Genomic DNA, 17,703 nt, shown 5'->3' with positions numbered 1-17,703 from the left:
TTAACCATACCTATAAAATTAGAGAATAAAATTTGACGTATATGTTTACTCGGAACAAAATTTTAATTTTGCACGTTTTAGTTGAAAAATAAAAGTAAATTGAGGCTTAGTTGGAATGTTGCGAAACTTTACCGATCATGTCTACGTTTATTTTATAGAGATGTTTGCAAAAAAACAAATTCAAAAATCGATTAATAAGTTGAGATTTTCCTTGTTTCTATTTTGAGTTTATTCTACTTTTAAAAATTCACAATTAACTCATCAATTGTTGAAAAATTCTAATTTTATGTTGAAAGTAATGTTTCAGCGTCCCAAGTATGCATGGAAAAAAATCATAAAACATTCAACCTTTAGATCCATTTTTTGGACTTTATGTTCATAGAAAAAATATAACGTCAAAAATCTGAAAAAATCTCCAATTTCTGAGACATAATTTATGTTTGTGCTGATTATTTTCAGACTTCACGTCTATTACAGAGTCAATTTAAACCATTAACGCATAATTCATTACTATAACAGAGAAATTAATTATGTCATAATACTACAATGTCAATACCTTGTTTGAGTATTACCTTTGTCAAAAAAAATTAAATCGTGAGAAAATTGCTCTAGCATTGCAATCCTTCTTTTTCTTGATAATGCCTCCCAAAGATGCCTACCTCATGCCTAAACCTTCTCCTTAAAATAAGTTTAATAAAAAATATTAGACATCGAGATCGAACTATCCATGTGCTCTCTGAGTGTGCATTCATCTTATCTTATTGAGTAAACGAAGCCTCGTGTCGGTTAATAAAAATTTGATTATACCTACCTCAAGTATCTTTAATTCGGCTTATCATACGCTCAACTCACAATTCAGTAAGCTCACCCTAAACTCAGTTGTAGACCATTTTCAGCTAACAAATTAGAATAATTTTTTTGATAAACACATATATACAAGAAATCCTTAAATTAGGAAAAGTTCCCAAAAATCTTAACAGAGCATTTTTGTATTGGTCCGTTCAATCACATTCAATCACATATATTGTTAATTTATATATGAAGATGTCAACTCAGTCCTCTATGCAGAGTTTAGCTTACGTTAATATTCTATGACTCTCAAACACGCATCGATGCTTGGTAATTAGCTTAAATCAAAACACAATATATTTTATACTCAAATATGATGTACAACAAAGGTGAACATAAACGTGAAAACTAAAATATACAAGCAAGCATCTAGATCACACGTACACACAAAGAATAAATGAATTAAAAAAAAAAAAATGTACACAAAGAAATTATATTTAAAATTTTCAAGTGGCCTAATGTTTGTGGGTTGCTTTGGAATACTTGGTCTTGATCCAGTGGAGACCAACGGAGGTACCATCCTTTAATTTCTTCATGCCGGTAGAGGCCACTCCTTTGGTCTTACCTAAACCTTCCCCAAACTTTTCCTTGTATTTTGTTGTGCTCTTGTTGTTATTGGAATCAGCCATAATAGGGTCTGGACCATTGTCCCATTGGTCTGCCCAAGAAGTTCCATATGAGTTGTACACGTTCCCATGATTCATAGCTTCTCGATCTAGTTCTTTCTTTGTTCCTCCAAAAAAATCGCTTTGTATATGAAGTTCAATTGAAGGATTACCAATTAATTATGCAGTGTGTATATAATGATGAATGATAGGCATATTTATACTAGTAGTCGTTGATATATTTTATTTTGAACAAACTAGTCGTCATTGATTACAAAATTCAATTATATCCAAATGCATGAGCTGTTTAGGCGTGTGAAATTTAGCACGTGAAGAAGAACTGTCTGTACGTATATTATTTATAATTTTTATCAGACAAACGATAACCACTATTTAACTCCTTAAAAAAAAAAATCACTATTTAACAATACTAATCATTTCTTCAAAAAAAAAAACAATACTAATCAAATTTGTCAAAAAAACAATACTAATCAAATAAAAGCACGTTCTTATGTAAAAATATTACAATCTTTTACTAAAAAATGGCCAAATATTAAAGATTTTCATTTTTTTTTACAAATGAAGATATTAATTTTTTTGGTTCATGAATATGCATTTTTTAATCAACAATTTTTATCTATCGTGTCTTTTTAAAAAGCCTAACAATAATAATGATATATCGCATGCAGAACGAATAATTATTAATGTTTCGGACGCCACCATGTTCAACAAAGACGTCCGTCTAGATGGAACCTTCTCTTGAGAAGTTTATTTGACCAATTGTATTGATAAAAAAATATATGTGGATGTTTGGACCAACATCAACCTATTTATTTTATCTTATATTCTTTGCTCAATTTTATTTTTTATTTTTTATCTTATATTCACCATGTTTATGCTCCAATTTCAATTTCTGTGTTTATTCCAAAAAAGGCCTCTCTTAGAAGCTTCAAGGACCATCTGGATATATGATTTAATTTAATTTATACAGTCAAACTGAAAATATGAAGTCAAAGAATAGCACCCAATGGACTCTCCAAAAAATGGACCGGCACATGCTGAGGTGGCCGGGATAATGAGAAATGATTAAGAAATTGTGAAATTTTTCTCTTCCATATCTCTTCCGGGCCCTTAGAATTTCCCTTTCATTCTTTCAAAAAAAAAAAAAAAAAAAAAAAGAATTTCCCTTTCATCTCCGTTCAGATTTTAGCAATTCGTCAGAAAAACACGCTTCAATTTTTGGAATTTGATCGGGACGAAACAAAGAAAGATTAAGCTAATGAGTCAAGATTAAGAAATTCATAGAAAAATATACTTACAAAAAAAATATGGAAGGTAAACGACTAAGCAGAAGTATAAATGGATAAAGGTGCAAAATAGTAGAAGTATAAATGAAAAATATTGAAAATCAAGTAAAAGAGAGTTATGTTGATTAGCTTGAACCGATAGCCACAAGACCGGCTATCCTGGATGATTCAACGAGTACTTTCGATTGTGTTAATATATATCTCGGCAACTTAAAAGTTAATTACTCCTTCCGGTCCCATTTATAAGAAACATTTGACTTTTTTGATTCATTGCATAAATGATGTATTTGGTCTATATTTTAGACAAGATTCATCAATTACTCAATGAATCTAAAAAGTCAAATTTTTCTTATAAATAGGACAGGAGGGAGTACTATCGATTAACTAACTATATGGTCAGAGGCTTTTTTGAACAAATTTATCTTTCATAACAGAATTCTATAATTAAATTTGAATATACATCGTAATTGTAAAGAACTAGTGCGTTAACCCGTGCAATGCACGGCTGATAGACTATTAATTTTCAATCTCAAATTGTTTTATTTTTTAATTTATTGAAGAAAATTATTTATCCCGAAAGTTTTTAAATATGTTTGTACTTTTTTGCTGCAACGATGACAAATATGTGTTCCATATTTTTATGTTTATTAGTGATAAATATATGTCCCGTGTTTGCTGCAACGATGACAAATATGTGTTCCATATTTTTATGTTTATTAGTGATAAATATATGTCCCGTGTTTTTATGCATAAATGAAAAATATATTTATGGGTTTCAGATCGTCATCAGTGAAGCGTCGCTGCGGTTGACCTCTCACAGTCTTGGTGTGAGCTGATTCTGTTGTGGTAACTGGTTTTGTTCAACGTCGTAGTTGTCATGTACTGCTCTGGCGTCGACGCGGTTATGAGTTATTTTTTGTGGTGGATTGTGTCAGATCGTGAGTTTATCGATCTGATTTTTGCTATGTTTTATTCATTTATGTTTATTGGCGATTATTTTCGTGGAGATGAAGATGGATGGTGGCTTTGTTCCGGCTCAGAGATTTGGTCTGAAAATCATGAATATGGTTCTCTCGATTGAAGATATGGGTTCTTTAGTTCTGGCATTGTTATGTTGGATGCATATCTCAATTCAACATGATTGGTTTTATCCTGATGTTTCTCGAAAGGGATAGGTGTGTAGATGCTCCGTGTTGACAATAGTAGTCGTTCATCGTACCTAAATGATTTTATCCGTCGTGGTTGCTTCTTGCGCCGTTGGTGGACTGTGATAGATTTTTGTCGTTTGTTCATCCCTCAATCTGGACTACAACTGAAGTTTCAAGACTATTCTGGCTCTATGGATTTGTTTCATAATTGGTTGCTTTACCTCGAAAGAGTGTTTATGACTTGCTAATACTTCGAATGGAGCTTTTGGAACTTGGGTCGTGTCTGTGCTGGCAGACGATCCATATGCTTATTTAAATGCTCATAATATTCACTCTGCGTTTTTTTGTAATTTGATTTCGCGCCCCGATGTCGGTTCACTAGATCGTTTGTGGTTGTTTAGGTTGTTCTCTTTCATTACCACTTTTGTACTGCATTGTTGGGTTTTGTATTTATGTTTTACAGGGTCAGGTCCTTGCCTCCCAGTCGTGTACTTCCTTATCTTTTAAATTTACTTTTTACTTTGATTAAACAAAATAAAAATATATTTATATAAACAACGAATTTCTTTTTTCCTTTTATTATGTATCAATGACAAATTTGTATCTTTTATTAGGGTCAAGTGTTTTTTATTTTATTTTTATCGGTGAAAAATATTTGACTCATAATTTTTATGTATCAGTAATAAATATTTGTCTTGTTTTTTTTATATTTACAATAAAAAATATATGTTGTGTTTATTACTGAGTAATATATGTCCCATTTTTTTACATATTTATCAGTGATAAAAACTTCATAAAAAAATTACGATAAATATTTGTCTCGTACTTTTTTATTTATGAGTTATAAATATTTTCCCGTGTTTTTTTAATATTTGTCTAGTGATTTCTTAATATTTATCAATTAATTCATAAAGAAAGAAACTCATGCGCATATAGGTTAGCTAACATTGGTTTAGCCCTTTATTTATTTTTTGTTCGTCCCCTTCTCTTTCTTATAGCATTTTTTTTAAGAGGCTAAAATGAAATATATTACCACATCTCTTCCTTATAGCATTAACCTAGGTTACATAAGAAATAAGTTAAGCTTGCATGACTTTAGATTTATGTCTTTTGGAAAATGTCTTGACCTAGTTTCCCTTTTTTTTCCGTCATATTTATGTTTTTTTTAATGAATTTGGGTAATGCATTTACCATCACTTTTGTTTATGAAAAATAATAATATTTACCAATAAAAAAATATTTTTCCCGTGTTTTTTTAGGATTTCATGATTAATAGTTGTGCCATATTTCTTTTTAATATTTATCATTGAGAAATATTTGTCCCGTGTTTTTTATGTATTAATGAAAAATAATAGTCTCGTGTTTTTTTTCATTCATATATATTGTTTCACGTTATTCTGTGTATTAGGGGCAAATATTACACATTTGTTTTTTTTATATATCTATGACAAATATATGTCTCATGTTTTTTTTATACATAAGAGAAAACTATTTGTTTTGTTTTTTTTAATATTTATCAGTGATGAATATTTGTCGTATATTTTTTTTAAGTAATTGTGATGAATATTTGTCTTGTATTTTTTTATATTTATCAAAGATAAATATTTATCTCTTAATTTTTTTATTTATCAACAACAAATATTTGAATGTGAATTTATTAAGTATAAGTCAATGCTATTTGAATGGCTTATTATAAGAAATAAATTAATTTGAATAGTTTCCTCAAATTTTGGTTTCAATGGTTTGTAAAAAATAGGACATGTGGCAGAAAGCTTTGATAGGAGACTATAGATTGCCATGTGGATTAGCTATTTAGACCATGTTCAAATGTATGTATAGGTGATAGGTGATTTGAAAACTAACTCCTTATTCGAACATTTTGGTTAAAGGTTTACTCTAATTTTTTTTCCTTAAAACTTACTTATATGTGTGTGTGTGTCTATATATATATATATATATATATATATATATATATATATATATATATATATATATATATATATATATATATATATATATATATATATATATATATATATATATAGGGATTTGCTAGAACACACCCACTAGTTTTTATGTGGGAGTGTTTTAGCAAGCTACACCTTATAAGGTGTATTTAACTACTTTTTAGTTATAACTTGCTAAAACACACCTTCTAAAAAATAAGTGGGTGTATCCTAGCAAATGCCTATAGGAGTTGCTAACATACACTCACTTATTTTTTAGAAGGTGTGTTTTAGCAACATTCACCTTAAGGTGTATTTAACAACTTTTTAGTTATATCTTTGCTAAAACACACCTTAATAAAAACTAGTGGGTGTATCCTAGCAAACCCCATATATATATATATATATATATAGAGAGAGAGAGAGAGAGAGAGAGAGAGAGAGAGAGAGAGAGAGAGAGAGAGAGAGAGAGAGAGAGAGAGAGAGAGAGAGAGAGAGAGAGAGAGAGAGAGAGAGAGAGGTACATATACAATAAAATACAAATACAAGGAAGTATACAAAAAACGTTGATAAACAATCACGTTAGTCTACATCTGTCTTTGTGCTAGTATGAATAAATAGTTTAATAGCAATTATTTACCGGTTAGGATTATTTTAAATTAATATTATTATTGTGTAATCTAGATTGCTCAAATCTCATCTTAACGACCAAGATTAAAAACTACACGTCATCATGAATAAAACCCTAAATGTACAACCTCTGAGACGGAAAAATGACTTCCACTTATAAATGATGGGTTGTGAAAAGTAGTTGAATTTTTTGTTAAACTTTATTTACCTTAGACCAAACTCTAATCCTGAAAAACGGTTAAACAAAGTGGATGGTTAGCAATCCAATTGGAATCAATGACATGATATTTGATAAATGGAAACTCACAGGAGGTCCAGCTTAATTAATGTGTGTCGAGTGGTTATGAAACAAACCTCATTGTCAACTGCAAAAATATGCATGGGTCATGAAAACTCGATGAAGGGCTGATATATCAATTGACACCGCTCAACAGGGTATATCTAAACGTGTATGAATTGTCGACAAGGACACTAGGGACGTAGATACTTTAAAAAAAGTACTTAATTTTTTTTTTAATGGAGGAAAGTACAAACTTAAAAACACACATTTTCCTTACATAGAAAATTAAGGAGCACATCGACAATTGAGTGAGACGCAATTGAAGACAACCTAGACAAGGGGTACAAGCCAATGGTTCTAGTTATGTTGATTAAGTCTTTTTATCAAAAATAAAAAGAAGAAAGAAAATTGATAACACAAAAAGAAGGAACAAAAAGTAAGAAATAAGTATTTTTTTTTTATCAAATTGATTTGAAGTATATGTGAAAATTTGATTAAAAAGGGTATTTTACTGAAATTCATATTAGCCAATAGAGAGACAGAGACAATCAGATTCAGAATCCCACCATTACTGGTGCAGTCATGTTACTGACTCATGTAGATACCTACGGTTTTTATTCCCCATAGTCTATCAGTTTCTATATATGCATTTAATTAATTAATCTGGTTAATGCTTGATAAAATTGTGCTATGCTAAAGCTAAACCAATGCCTACAATTAGGTTGTGGCGTGACTGGTATCTATAAAGAATCAAATGACTACTTTCACTTTCACAGTGTAATTTCTTTTTCATTCTTTGTTGGGCATGTATATATATGGTTGCTTGCTGGCTAACCTGCTTAAGCTTATCCTTAAAACATGTTGATCACTATCCATATGATATAGATAACCGACAATTATTTTTACTATTTATTTTGTAACTGCCTCTTCTATATTCCGAAGTTCGGTCGTAAGTAAAGTCTGATTAATTATTGTTTTGGTCGTTCATTTTTTATTAGAAGTAGAACACCTTAACAACTTAAACTCAATTGCTTGGATTAACCGATAATTATTTTAACAGACATTGTTACATGTTTCTTTCATATAATTCATATCAACTGGTCCATTTGATTGATAAATGATAATGGCATGATTACACGTCGGCACCAGCAACTATGATAAAACATGATGGTAATTGTCACCTCATCATGATTCACACTAGTGCACAATCTATCCATTTCGTCGCTGTTTGGCTCAGATTATTTTCTGCAGTTTGTTGCTAGCCAGGCATAAATTTTTTGAGTGGAATTGAAAATCACATATTCGGACAAATCACAGAACATGACACTTGCCAGATTTTAGCTGATGAATAATTTTACAAATACTAACAATCTCCAAGGTTCAAGGCTACATGAATATTGAGTAAACTTATAAAGATTTAAACCTCTTAGGGATAAAAGAACTAATTCAATAAAAAAGGGTATATTTAATTAGTTTCAAACAAATTGAGAAGATAATCATGGAAGTCTCATGCACAATTCTTTTTCTTCTTCAGCTGATAATGATAAAGTGATTTGATGGTAAACCAAAAATTAGATATAATTAATTTGTAATAAGTAATAACTAATTACTAATATTTGCCTTTTAATAATAGTTAAAAGGCAAATTAAATTAGGTTTTTTAGTCAGCTTAAAACTGTTTGCTTTTTATTTTCCAAATTCCTTTTATATCTTTTGCATATATGATGGCTTGGATGTAACATGTTTGTGTGATGTTTTCAAATGAGACGAGGTAGCTCGGTCCCTCCTTTGTAATTGCAACAGCTGAACTACTGTGGAGACCCAACATTATTTAATTGAGAAAGTTACGTATGCCGCCTTATTTAATCGAGCTTTTGTTGTTTTATCAAATATGATTAAAAGTCGCACATTGAATGAAAATTAGATATTAAATAATATATAAGTGATAAGAAAAAGATCACATATTTAATACTTTAGAGTTTTAGATTAAAATGTAATGTTCAATTTCTATTTGTATAATTGTTTAAAGTCCAATGCAATGATTTATGTCTCTCCCCGTGACCCAACGTTCCTTTTATAATTTTATTGAGGTTCCTACATTTCATGTTTCTCAATCAAAAACTTATCATGCATTTTTTTTTAAAAAGTTGGCCAGCATTGATCTCAAATTAATTTCAATGAAAGACATTAGCATGTTGTCTTGTCATAAATCACCGATGAAAAAAATCTACTATTCACTAGTAAGAAGGGAGAGAGGGTGGCGATTATCCACGTTTTAATGAAAATTGTATAATTATTTAGCAAGTATTTTGTATGGTGTACAAATGGAACTGAGAACTATTTGAAATTCTATCCATGTGTCTATCAAAAGTAGAAGTATATAACTTTTCCTATTGTAACGTTCGAGCCATTCTAATTTTAACTATACTTAGCATGTGTTTGGTATGACGTTGGAACTTGCAAAATCACGATGGAAAATCACGTTTGGGTAGAAGCTATGTTTTCCAGCTTCAGCCAAATCACAATGAAAGTGTATTGGGAATTGGTTTTGGGCTTCCAAACTTGTTTCCAAACACACACTTATAGGAAGAACAATGTGCTTTGAGTCGTTGAACCATCATGAATCAATGCTTAGAACATCAATATGCGTCAATTACATATTTGACGAGAGAAGTTAATCAAAGCACACAACACACCCTTTTTTTGTTTGTCTTTTACGCATTGTTCTTCCTATAAGTATAATTAACATAATAAGTGTCGACTTGATAAAAACATGAGTAGATATAAGTGTCTCAAAACTCAAGTCACATTTGTTTTCATTTGTTTTGTAAAAGCAACATTATTCATCGTCACAATGGTGAGGATGAAGATGACCATGAACTTCTACTTATGAAAGATGATATCATACATCATTAATATTTTGTGCAATTTTTATGTATCCCGTATCGATACATGATGGACCACCTATATCTTGAAAGACAATAAATTTAAATTTCTACTTTTAAATACCAATATCAATCATCATTGAGATTTCCAACTATTTTTAAATATATCAAGCATCTATCAAACTGGACCAGAGTACAACTTACATCCCTTATGACAATTAATGAAAGCATTACATTTTTGTTCACAAACTTACTCCAAGTTATCCACCGACAACTGTGTAAGTTGTAAATTGTAACCAATCTTGCTAGGTCCCACCTCGTACTCAGGTATGATATATAACAGACCTGCATCAATTAATTCGCCCATTCCATGCAATGCTATATAAATCACTTTTTCTTCTCCATTTACATAACTCAATTTCACTCACTTTTCATCAATATATACCTATTTGACTAAACTTGGCAACTTAATAGTATAATATATGAAATGAATCATGGAATATCAAAGATCCTTCAGCAACGACTCTAATAACTTCCAAAAAAAGTTAATTACCACACGTACTCTTTCTTCACAACACAGCCTCGCATCAGTTCCTTCTCTCAACTCAAACCCACAACAATTTCATAATTCTTCCTTCACATGCCTCACAACTCTGAAATTCTACACTTACATATCCTCTTTAACACTTGTAGGAAAATTCCTTTACACTGGTTCATCCAACACAGAAGTCACATCATGGAACCTTTCCCATATTCATTCTCACCCTCAACAATCAATTAACACTAACACAATAGTATCTGGAAATGGTGCTGTGAAATCCATTGTAGTTCATTCAGACAAGCTTTTCACTGCTCACCAAGATAACAAAATCCGCGTTTGGAAAATCACCAATATCAACAACGAATCTCAACAACAAAAGTTCACCCATTTAGCCACACTCCCAACATTCATAGACCGTTTCACGAAAATCCTCATCCCGAAAAACTGTTGGTGATTTCCAAAATAATGGAATCACTTTAAATCAAAAGTTGTAACTCTTCATGGGAATCATTCATATACATTGGAACTTTTCGCAAAGAGATGCTTAATGAACATTTGCATTGATTCAAATGTATATGATTATAACCTTTGGCAAAAGGGTGCTTAATGAACCTTTGCATTGATTCAAGTGTATATGATTATAACCTTTGACAAAGGGATGTTTAATGAACCATAACATTGTTTCAAATCAAAGGGGTGTTTTCTCTCATATGAAGGGTCATATAATGCACTATAAATGCTTGACATTTGGGCATTAGTTGGACACACAACAGAACAACAACACACAAAAAAAGGAACAACAACATAATTCTCCATCATTCTCTTACTCTAAATCATCCATTCTCTAATGCATGAGTGAATTGCTGGAACCATAAATCTGTAAAATACTGTTAGGAGATACGCTTGGTGTGGTTGTGCAATACACGTCAAGGAACTCATAGTATCCTGAAGGGGATTCGCCGGTCATTCCTTATTGCATCCAATATACAGTTATTGGTGGGGGCGAATCGAACCTAAAGGTTAGTATGGCAACCCCATACGCTTTGAGTTTACATGCATAAGTATTAAACTTTTCAGGTTTCAAGTGCAGCAGCCTCTTCTCAACAATCAAGATATACAACAATCTTCGGAATTTATGTGCACACTTCATCGTATTCATCTTCGTCATCTTCTTGGTCAAGTTATTGCAGCAGACCCCCAACACAAGTTCCAACAATCTTTAGGTTCGATTTATGATTTACTTGTGATTAATGGCTGCAATTTTTGGGAGAGATGAAATCTTACATATTCATCCATGACTACGGTGAACGGTAAACAAATTCCATTTATGAATATATGTTATGGAAATTTATGGATAAATATTTCATATGTGATGTGTTTATGTTAAATTTACATGTGGTTGTGGATAATATATGCATGATAAATTTTGATATGTATGAAATTTATCGTTTGAAATCTGTTTGATGTTAATTTCAACATGAGATAATGTGCATATAAGTGATTACCTATTATGATATATTTAGTGTTCTAAATGCATGTGTATAATATCTAAGTAAATTTGAATATGTTAGATTTAACATATGGTGACATATATATACATGATTTAGAAATTGTTCAAGTATATGAATTTTGATGAGTATAGTAATATGTTAAGAATGTTTAAACACTATTTTATTTATGAAAGTAATGTAGATAAATTGTCAAAATATCAAGTGGTTGCTTTAATGATATTATTTACTTTGTGTAAGAAATTATTATCATTAATATTGTGTTGATATTATATGTACATGATAATATGAAAAGTAATGGTTAATTTCTTGTTTATCATGATATTAAAATAATTTGGGTATGTTTTGAAATATTGTAAGTTGATATATGTTCATGGAAGAAAGTCATAGAAAATATTAATGATTTTGGTTCATTGTTTATTCTTCTATGTCATTATTTATTGAAATTTAGTATTGAACATATTTAAACATAAACTTGAATTTAACACAATGAATTTATGATATATGTATTAGTTATATGATAACTAAAATCAAAATGTTTGTGTTATATTTAATTTTATGTGGAGTATATAACTTGGATGTTTAATCTCATTTTATGAAGTTTGGTTATGACATTCTTTTATGATCAAGTTTTATTTTGCTATGTATGTTTAATGCATTCAATGTATGATATATCTTGGCTAGATATAAAAGAAAAGTTGAAGTTGGAATTGAAATGCATGTTAAAATATTTTTATAGCAAAGGTGTAATGACATAAAAGTTTGTGTATTATTACAATATACTCAATTGACAAAAGTGTCATGGTTTGATGATAATTGGTGAATACTATCAAGAGTATATAAGTTGATCCATAGACATAGCTATGAGAATACAAAATCTATGTGAAGAATTGAATATTCAAAGTTTATAAAAGTTAAAAGAAAATCTTGCAATTATTTGACGAAATGATTGACAAGGAATGATGTCTTTGGAAATGATGTTGAATACATTGAAGACATTATTAGGGATGTGGTACAAACCCAAATCTAATTGATCACCAATGGTGGAAACTCAACCCACACTTGAGTAGCATCAAGTCTTGGGTTCAATGGTGAAAGTACACTATTAGAGTGATTGAAGTACTTGACAATAGATAACATCCCAAGGGGTAAAAGTACTTGGACCATAAGAAGAAAAAGGGTAGGATGAGGTTTTCCTCTTAATGGACATATAGCATATATTTGCTGGAATGCATACTTATGGGGCATTTCCGATATAGTCTACCTATGTGAGAATGAAGTTTGGCCGCTTCACGGAGTTCAAGGGTTTGACTCTTAAATTCTCATGAAAAGGGATATATGACACAAGGCCTTCTTAATGTGTCATCTTACAAGTCTCTTTATCAATGGTACCGAGATTCTATGTGTAAGTTATGCACACTTGTTCTAATGAATAGTTGGTTCAAAGCTTGCCTACCATACTATTTGGGAATGAGCGAAAACTTAACTTACTAAGTAATGGTTCAAATCGCGAGATACCATTATCTGAAGGCATGGAATTTCCGGATTTATGTGATTTAGTATTTTGAAAATGGTGGGGGATTGTTGGTGATTTCCAAAATAATGGAATCACTTTAAATCAAAAGTTGTAACTCTTCATGGGAATCATTCATATACATTGGAACTTTTCGCAAAGAGATGCTTAATGAACATTTGCATTGATTCAAATGTATATGATTATAACCTTTGGCAAAAGGGTGCTTAATGAACCTTTGCATTGATTCAAGTGTATATGATTATAACCTTTGACAAAGGGATGTTTAATGAACCATAACATTGTTTCAAATCAAAGGGGTGTTTTCTCTCATATGAAGGGTCATATAATGCACTATAAATGCTTGGCATTTGGGCATTAGTTGGACACACAACAGAACAACAACACACAAAAAAAAGAACAACAACATAATTCTCCATCATTCTCTTACTCTAAATCATCCATCAATTCTCTAATGCATGAGTGAATTGCTGGAACCATAAATCTGTAAAATACTGTTAGGAGATACGCTTGGTGTGGTTGTGCAATACACGTCAAGGAACTCATAGTATCCTGAAGGGGATTCGCCGGTCATTCCTTATTGCATCCAATATACAGTTATTGGTGGGGGCGAATCGAACCTAAAGGTTAGTATGGCAACCCCATACGCTTTGAGTTTACATGCATAAGTATTAAACTTTTCAGGTTTCAAGTGCAGCAGCCTCTTCTCAACAATCAAGATATACAACAATCTTCGGAATTTATGTGCACACTTCATCGTATTCATCTTCGTCATCTTCTTGGTCAAATTATTGCAGCAGACCCCCAACACAAGTTCCAACAAAAACCATGTTAATATTAGAAGGCACAAAAAATGCACATGGGTGCACCATGTTGACACAGTCTCATCTCTTGCCTTATCTAAAGATGGAACCTTGTTATATTCTGTTTCTTGGGACAGAACAATCAAGGTGTGGAAAACCAAAGACTTCACGTGTTTGGAATCGGTGCAAAATGCACACGACGATGCAATAAACGCAATCACAGTTTCTAATGATGGATATGTTTACACCGGATCAACAGATAAAAAAATTAAGGTTTGGAAGAAAAATAAAGGAGAGAAGAAACATTTGTTAGTTGATACTTTGGAGAAACACAGGTCTGGGATTAATGCATTGGCTCTTAACAGTGATGGTTCTGTTTTGTATTCTGGTGCATGTGATAGATCAATATTGGTATCTGAAAAAGGTGAAAATGGTAATTTGATAGTCATAGGTGCTCTTCGTGGTCACACAAAGTCTATATTGTGTTTGGCTGTGGTTTCCGATTTGGTGTGCAGTGGTTCTGAGGATAAGACAATTCGGATTTGGCGAGGTAATACTAATAATGTACTTAGAGAGTATTGTTGTTTGAGTGTTTTGGAAGGGCATAAAGGTCCAATTAAGTGCCTAACTATTGTGCTTGATCACTTTGATCAACCGTCTGAAGCATCTTTTTTTATCTACAGTGGAAGTTTGGACTGTGATATTAAGGTTTGGAAGTTTTTTGTTCCTCTTCTGTAAACGGTATATTTAATTTTAAACTCATCATTCTCTTTTAGTGAAACTTAGATTTCTCAATACTGCCATCTCCTCAGGGTACTTGTTAGCAAAGTATTGAGGATTGCTATTACAGTAATTATTACATCGATACGGCAATTAATTAGTTAGTTTTTCCCATATTGTCTATACTCTTTCTCATATATTATAACAACTTAAATTGATTTTGAAAAATTTATATAAACCTTTCAAAATCTCTCAAACTATCACTCAATATGTTTTTTGACTTCCCTTAAACCAAAGAGATTTTGTATTATAAATAAAAAATCAACCTCCAAAAATCCTATTCTCTCAATATCTTCTATTTTTTCCACTTGCTTATTTTCATTTTTTAAAACTCTCTCATCGCTTTCCCTCCAAACTCCCAAACAAAACCTTAAAAATAAAAAAATAATGTTTTGGAGAGAGAACCTGTTTGTCTCGATGTTTTTTGACTTCCCTTAAACCAAAGAGATTTTGTATTATAAATAAAAAATCAACCTCCAAAAATCCTATTCTCTCAATATCTTCTATTTTTTCCACTTGCTTATTTTCATTTTTTAAAACTCTCTCATCGCTTTCCCTCCAAACTCCCAAACAAAACCTTAAAAATAAAAAAATAATGTTTTGGAGAGAGAACCTGTTTGTCTCGACAACCTCGAGTCTGCATGTACTAGTAAAATTGAAGGATACCATTTAAACATATGATTTTTTTTGTTTGTCCTACAATGTAATGAACTTGGTTGAAATAAATACAGTACTGTTGGTTTATCCACATTTATTTAATTTAATTTAAATGGTAATTACCCACTAAGTGCATTTTGTGGCAATTATTCATTATTTAGAAAATGGTCTTATATTCTCTCCCTTAATTTTAACGGATGTCTTTTTTAATGCATATTTTTTTTAACTTTAGATGAACTCATTGAGGTAAAATAAAATCACCATTCTGTGTATTTTTTTATAAAAAAAATAACATTACAACCTTAAGCTTATTTTATTATTTATAATTATACATTTTTTTAAAAGGCATCGTCATCATTAATTTTAATCTTACAAATTCTCCCTTAATATTTTTAATTTAATTAATTAATAATTAATAGGTGAAAGAGAGTTTTGGAGGGAAATCTTAAGGGGGAACTTAAGGGGGAACTTGTAAGATTATAATTATATAAATATAAATAATAAATTTATAATTATAATCTTACAAGTTCTCCCTTAATATTTTTCAATTTAACCAATTAATTGATAATTAATAGGTGAAAGAGAGATTTGGAGGAATATTTTAAAGGAGAACTTGTAGGATTATATATATAAAGGTGAATTTTAGAATGAGGGTTCAATCAAGTCCCTTACCGGTGGGGCACCAAAAACTCATCATTAGATTGAATCAATGGTCCAGATTATTTAAAAATAAGAACATTTATTCCATTCCACACACAACCCTACCCTTATTTCTTTCCCATTTGCATCATTTTCAATTCACCACAAATATGCAGATGCTTATTGAAAGTTGAATGAAACCGCGATGATAACCAGAGTCAATAAAAATTGGCCTTACCATGGTGCAATTGAATGATGATTTTGTTTTTCTGTTTTTATTTTTTACTTTGATTGGATTTTCTGTTTTTATTTTTTACTTTGATTGGGTTTACATTGGACCAATTGCTTCAACTAAGTTTCGACCATTACCACCATCACTAGAGAAGATGCAATTAATTTGAATGAATTTGGATGATTATGCAACCGGGCTTTCGATTATAATCATGTATAATTGTTCATTTGTTTGTTAATGGATACTTATTTGATTGATTTGATGAGAATGGTTCTCACCACACACTAGATCTGCAAGAGTGCAACTTCTCAATCTGGAGAGGATATGCGTGAAAAGAAAAAAGAAGTTGGAGAGGACATAGATATGGACAAAATTGTGTGCGAAAAGAAATAGATGTTCTCTCTTTTATTTTCAAATAATCTAAACCATTGATTCAATCTAATAGCGAGTTTTTGTTACTTCACCGGTGAGGGACTTAATTGAACCCTCACACTAGAATCCACCATACATAAATGTTGATGATTAATTAAATTGAAAAATGTGGTATCTACTCAACTCCTCCCACGATTCAATTTTACTCTTTATATCATTTAGTTTAATTAACAAAATTAAAAAATGTTTTATCCAAAAAAGTGTTGGCTGGAAAGTGATGGTTATAGAAACCGGAACAGGAATGCGTACCCACCGAATCATCCTATAGTTTCCCATCAAGAATAAAATAAAAATCATCCTATAATTTATCCCACTAACCCACATCATTCACATGAACCGATCCAGAAATTTTAAAAATTAAAGTATGGTCAAGCTCGTTTATCATAAAACTATAACCATTAAAATATACAAAAATATATAAAACTATAATGAAGTCATTAGTGTCAAAGAATTACAATTACTCTCTTTGCGACTTCATTAGTGTCAAAAACTATAATGAAGTCATTAGTGTCAAAAACTATATACAAAAATATATAAAACTATAACCATTAAAATAATGAAGTCATTATCATTAAGCAAAATATTGAAGATTACAAAGAGTATATGATTGTATATAAAAAAACTAAAGACACTTTAGTGTCAAAGAATTACAATTACTCTCTTTGCGACTTCATATTTTGAAAGCGTTGTAAGATTTTTTTTCATTTTCAACATTATCAAATATATCAATCTCAATGTATGTTACCAAACAATCATTCAAAAATTCATCTCCGATCGGTTGCACATTTGATTCTTCACAAAATTCATAGCAGAGAAACTCTTTTCAACAGTTGCAGTAGTCACATGTAAAAGTAATGCTAACTTTAAAAATAAGTACATCATTGGATAAGCAATATGTATTTTAGTTTCCACCAACATTCTGTTGGAA

General features: G+C 30.8%; 2 protein-coding genes across 3 annotated transcripts; one reads left to right on the top strand and one right to left on the bottom strand.

Moving 5' to 3' along the window:
* Positions 1-1,123: 1,123 nt before the first annotated feature.
* On the bottom strand, positions 1,124-1,655 carry LOC146901785 (uncharacterized). Its single transcript, XM_085738461.1, has one exon. It carries the CDS (start codon positions 1,551-1,553, stop codon positions 1,305-1,307), a length of 249 nt encoding a protein of 82 aa, XP_085594587.1. The 5' UTR covers positions 1,554-1,655; the 3' UTR covers positions 1,124-1,304.
* An 8,354-nt stretch (positions 1,656-10,009) lies between these two features.
* Positions 10,010-14,938, top strand: LOC146901784 (protein JINGUBANG-like). Of its 2 annotated transcripts, none has more exons than XM_085734457.1 (2): positions 10,010-10,640; positions 14,047-14,938. In XM_085734457.1, exons 1-2 carry the CDS (start codon positions 10,144-10,146, stop codon positions 14,771-14,773), a joined length of 1,224 nt encoding a protein of 407 aa, XP_085590583.1. In that variant the 5' UTR covers positions 10,010-10,143; the 3' UTR covers positions 14,774-14,938. The 2 variants fall into 2 exon arrangements, with proteins under 2 accessions (XP_085590583.1, XP_085590582.1); XM_085734456.1 differs by lacking the exon at positions 10,010-10,640 and adding an exon at positions 11,034-11,413 and having other exon boundaries at positions 13,917-14,938.
* Positions 14,939-17,703: the final 2,765 nt, after the last annotated feature.

This window comes from Medicago sativa, chromosome 8 (genome assembly GCF_051527215.1).
Source record: "Medicago sativa cultivar Bolivia chromosome 8, Bolivia_mono, whole genome shotgun sequence".
NCBI classification, from domain to species: Eukaryota; Viridiplantae; Streptophyta; class Magnoliopsida; order Fabales; family Fabaceae; genus Medicago; species Medicago sativa.
Note: the sequence above shows the minus strand (reverse complement) of the source record. Positions and strands in the feature narration are given on the sequence as shown.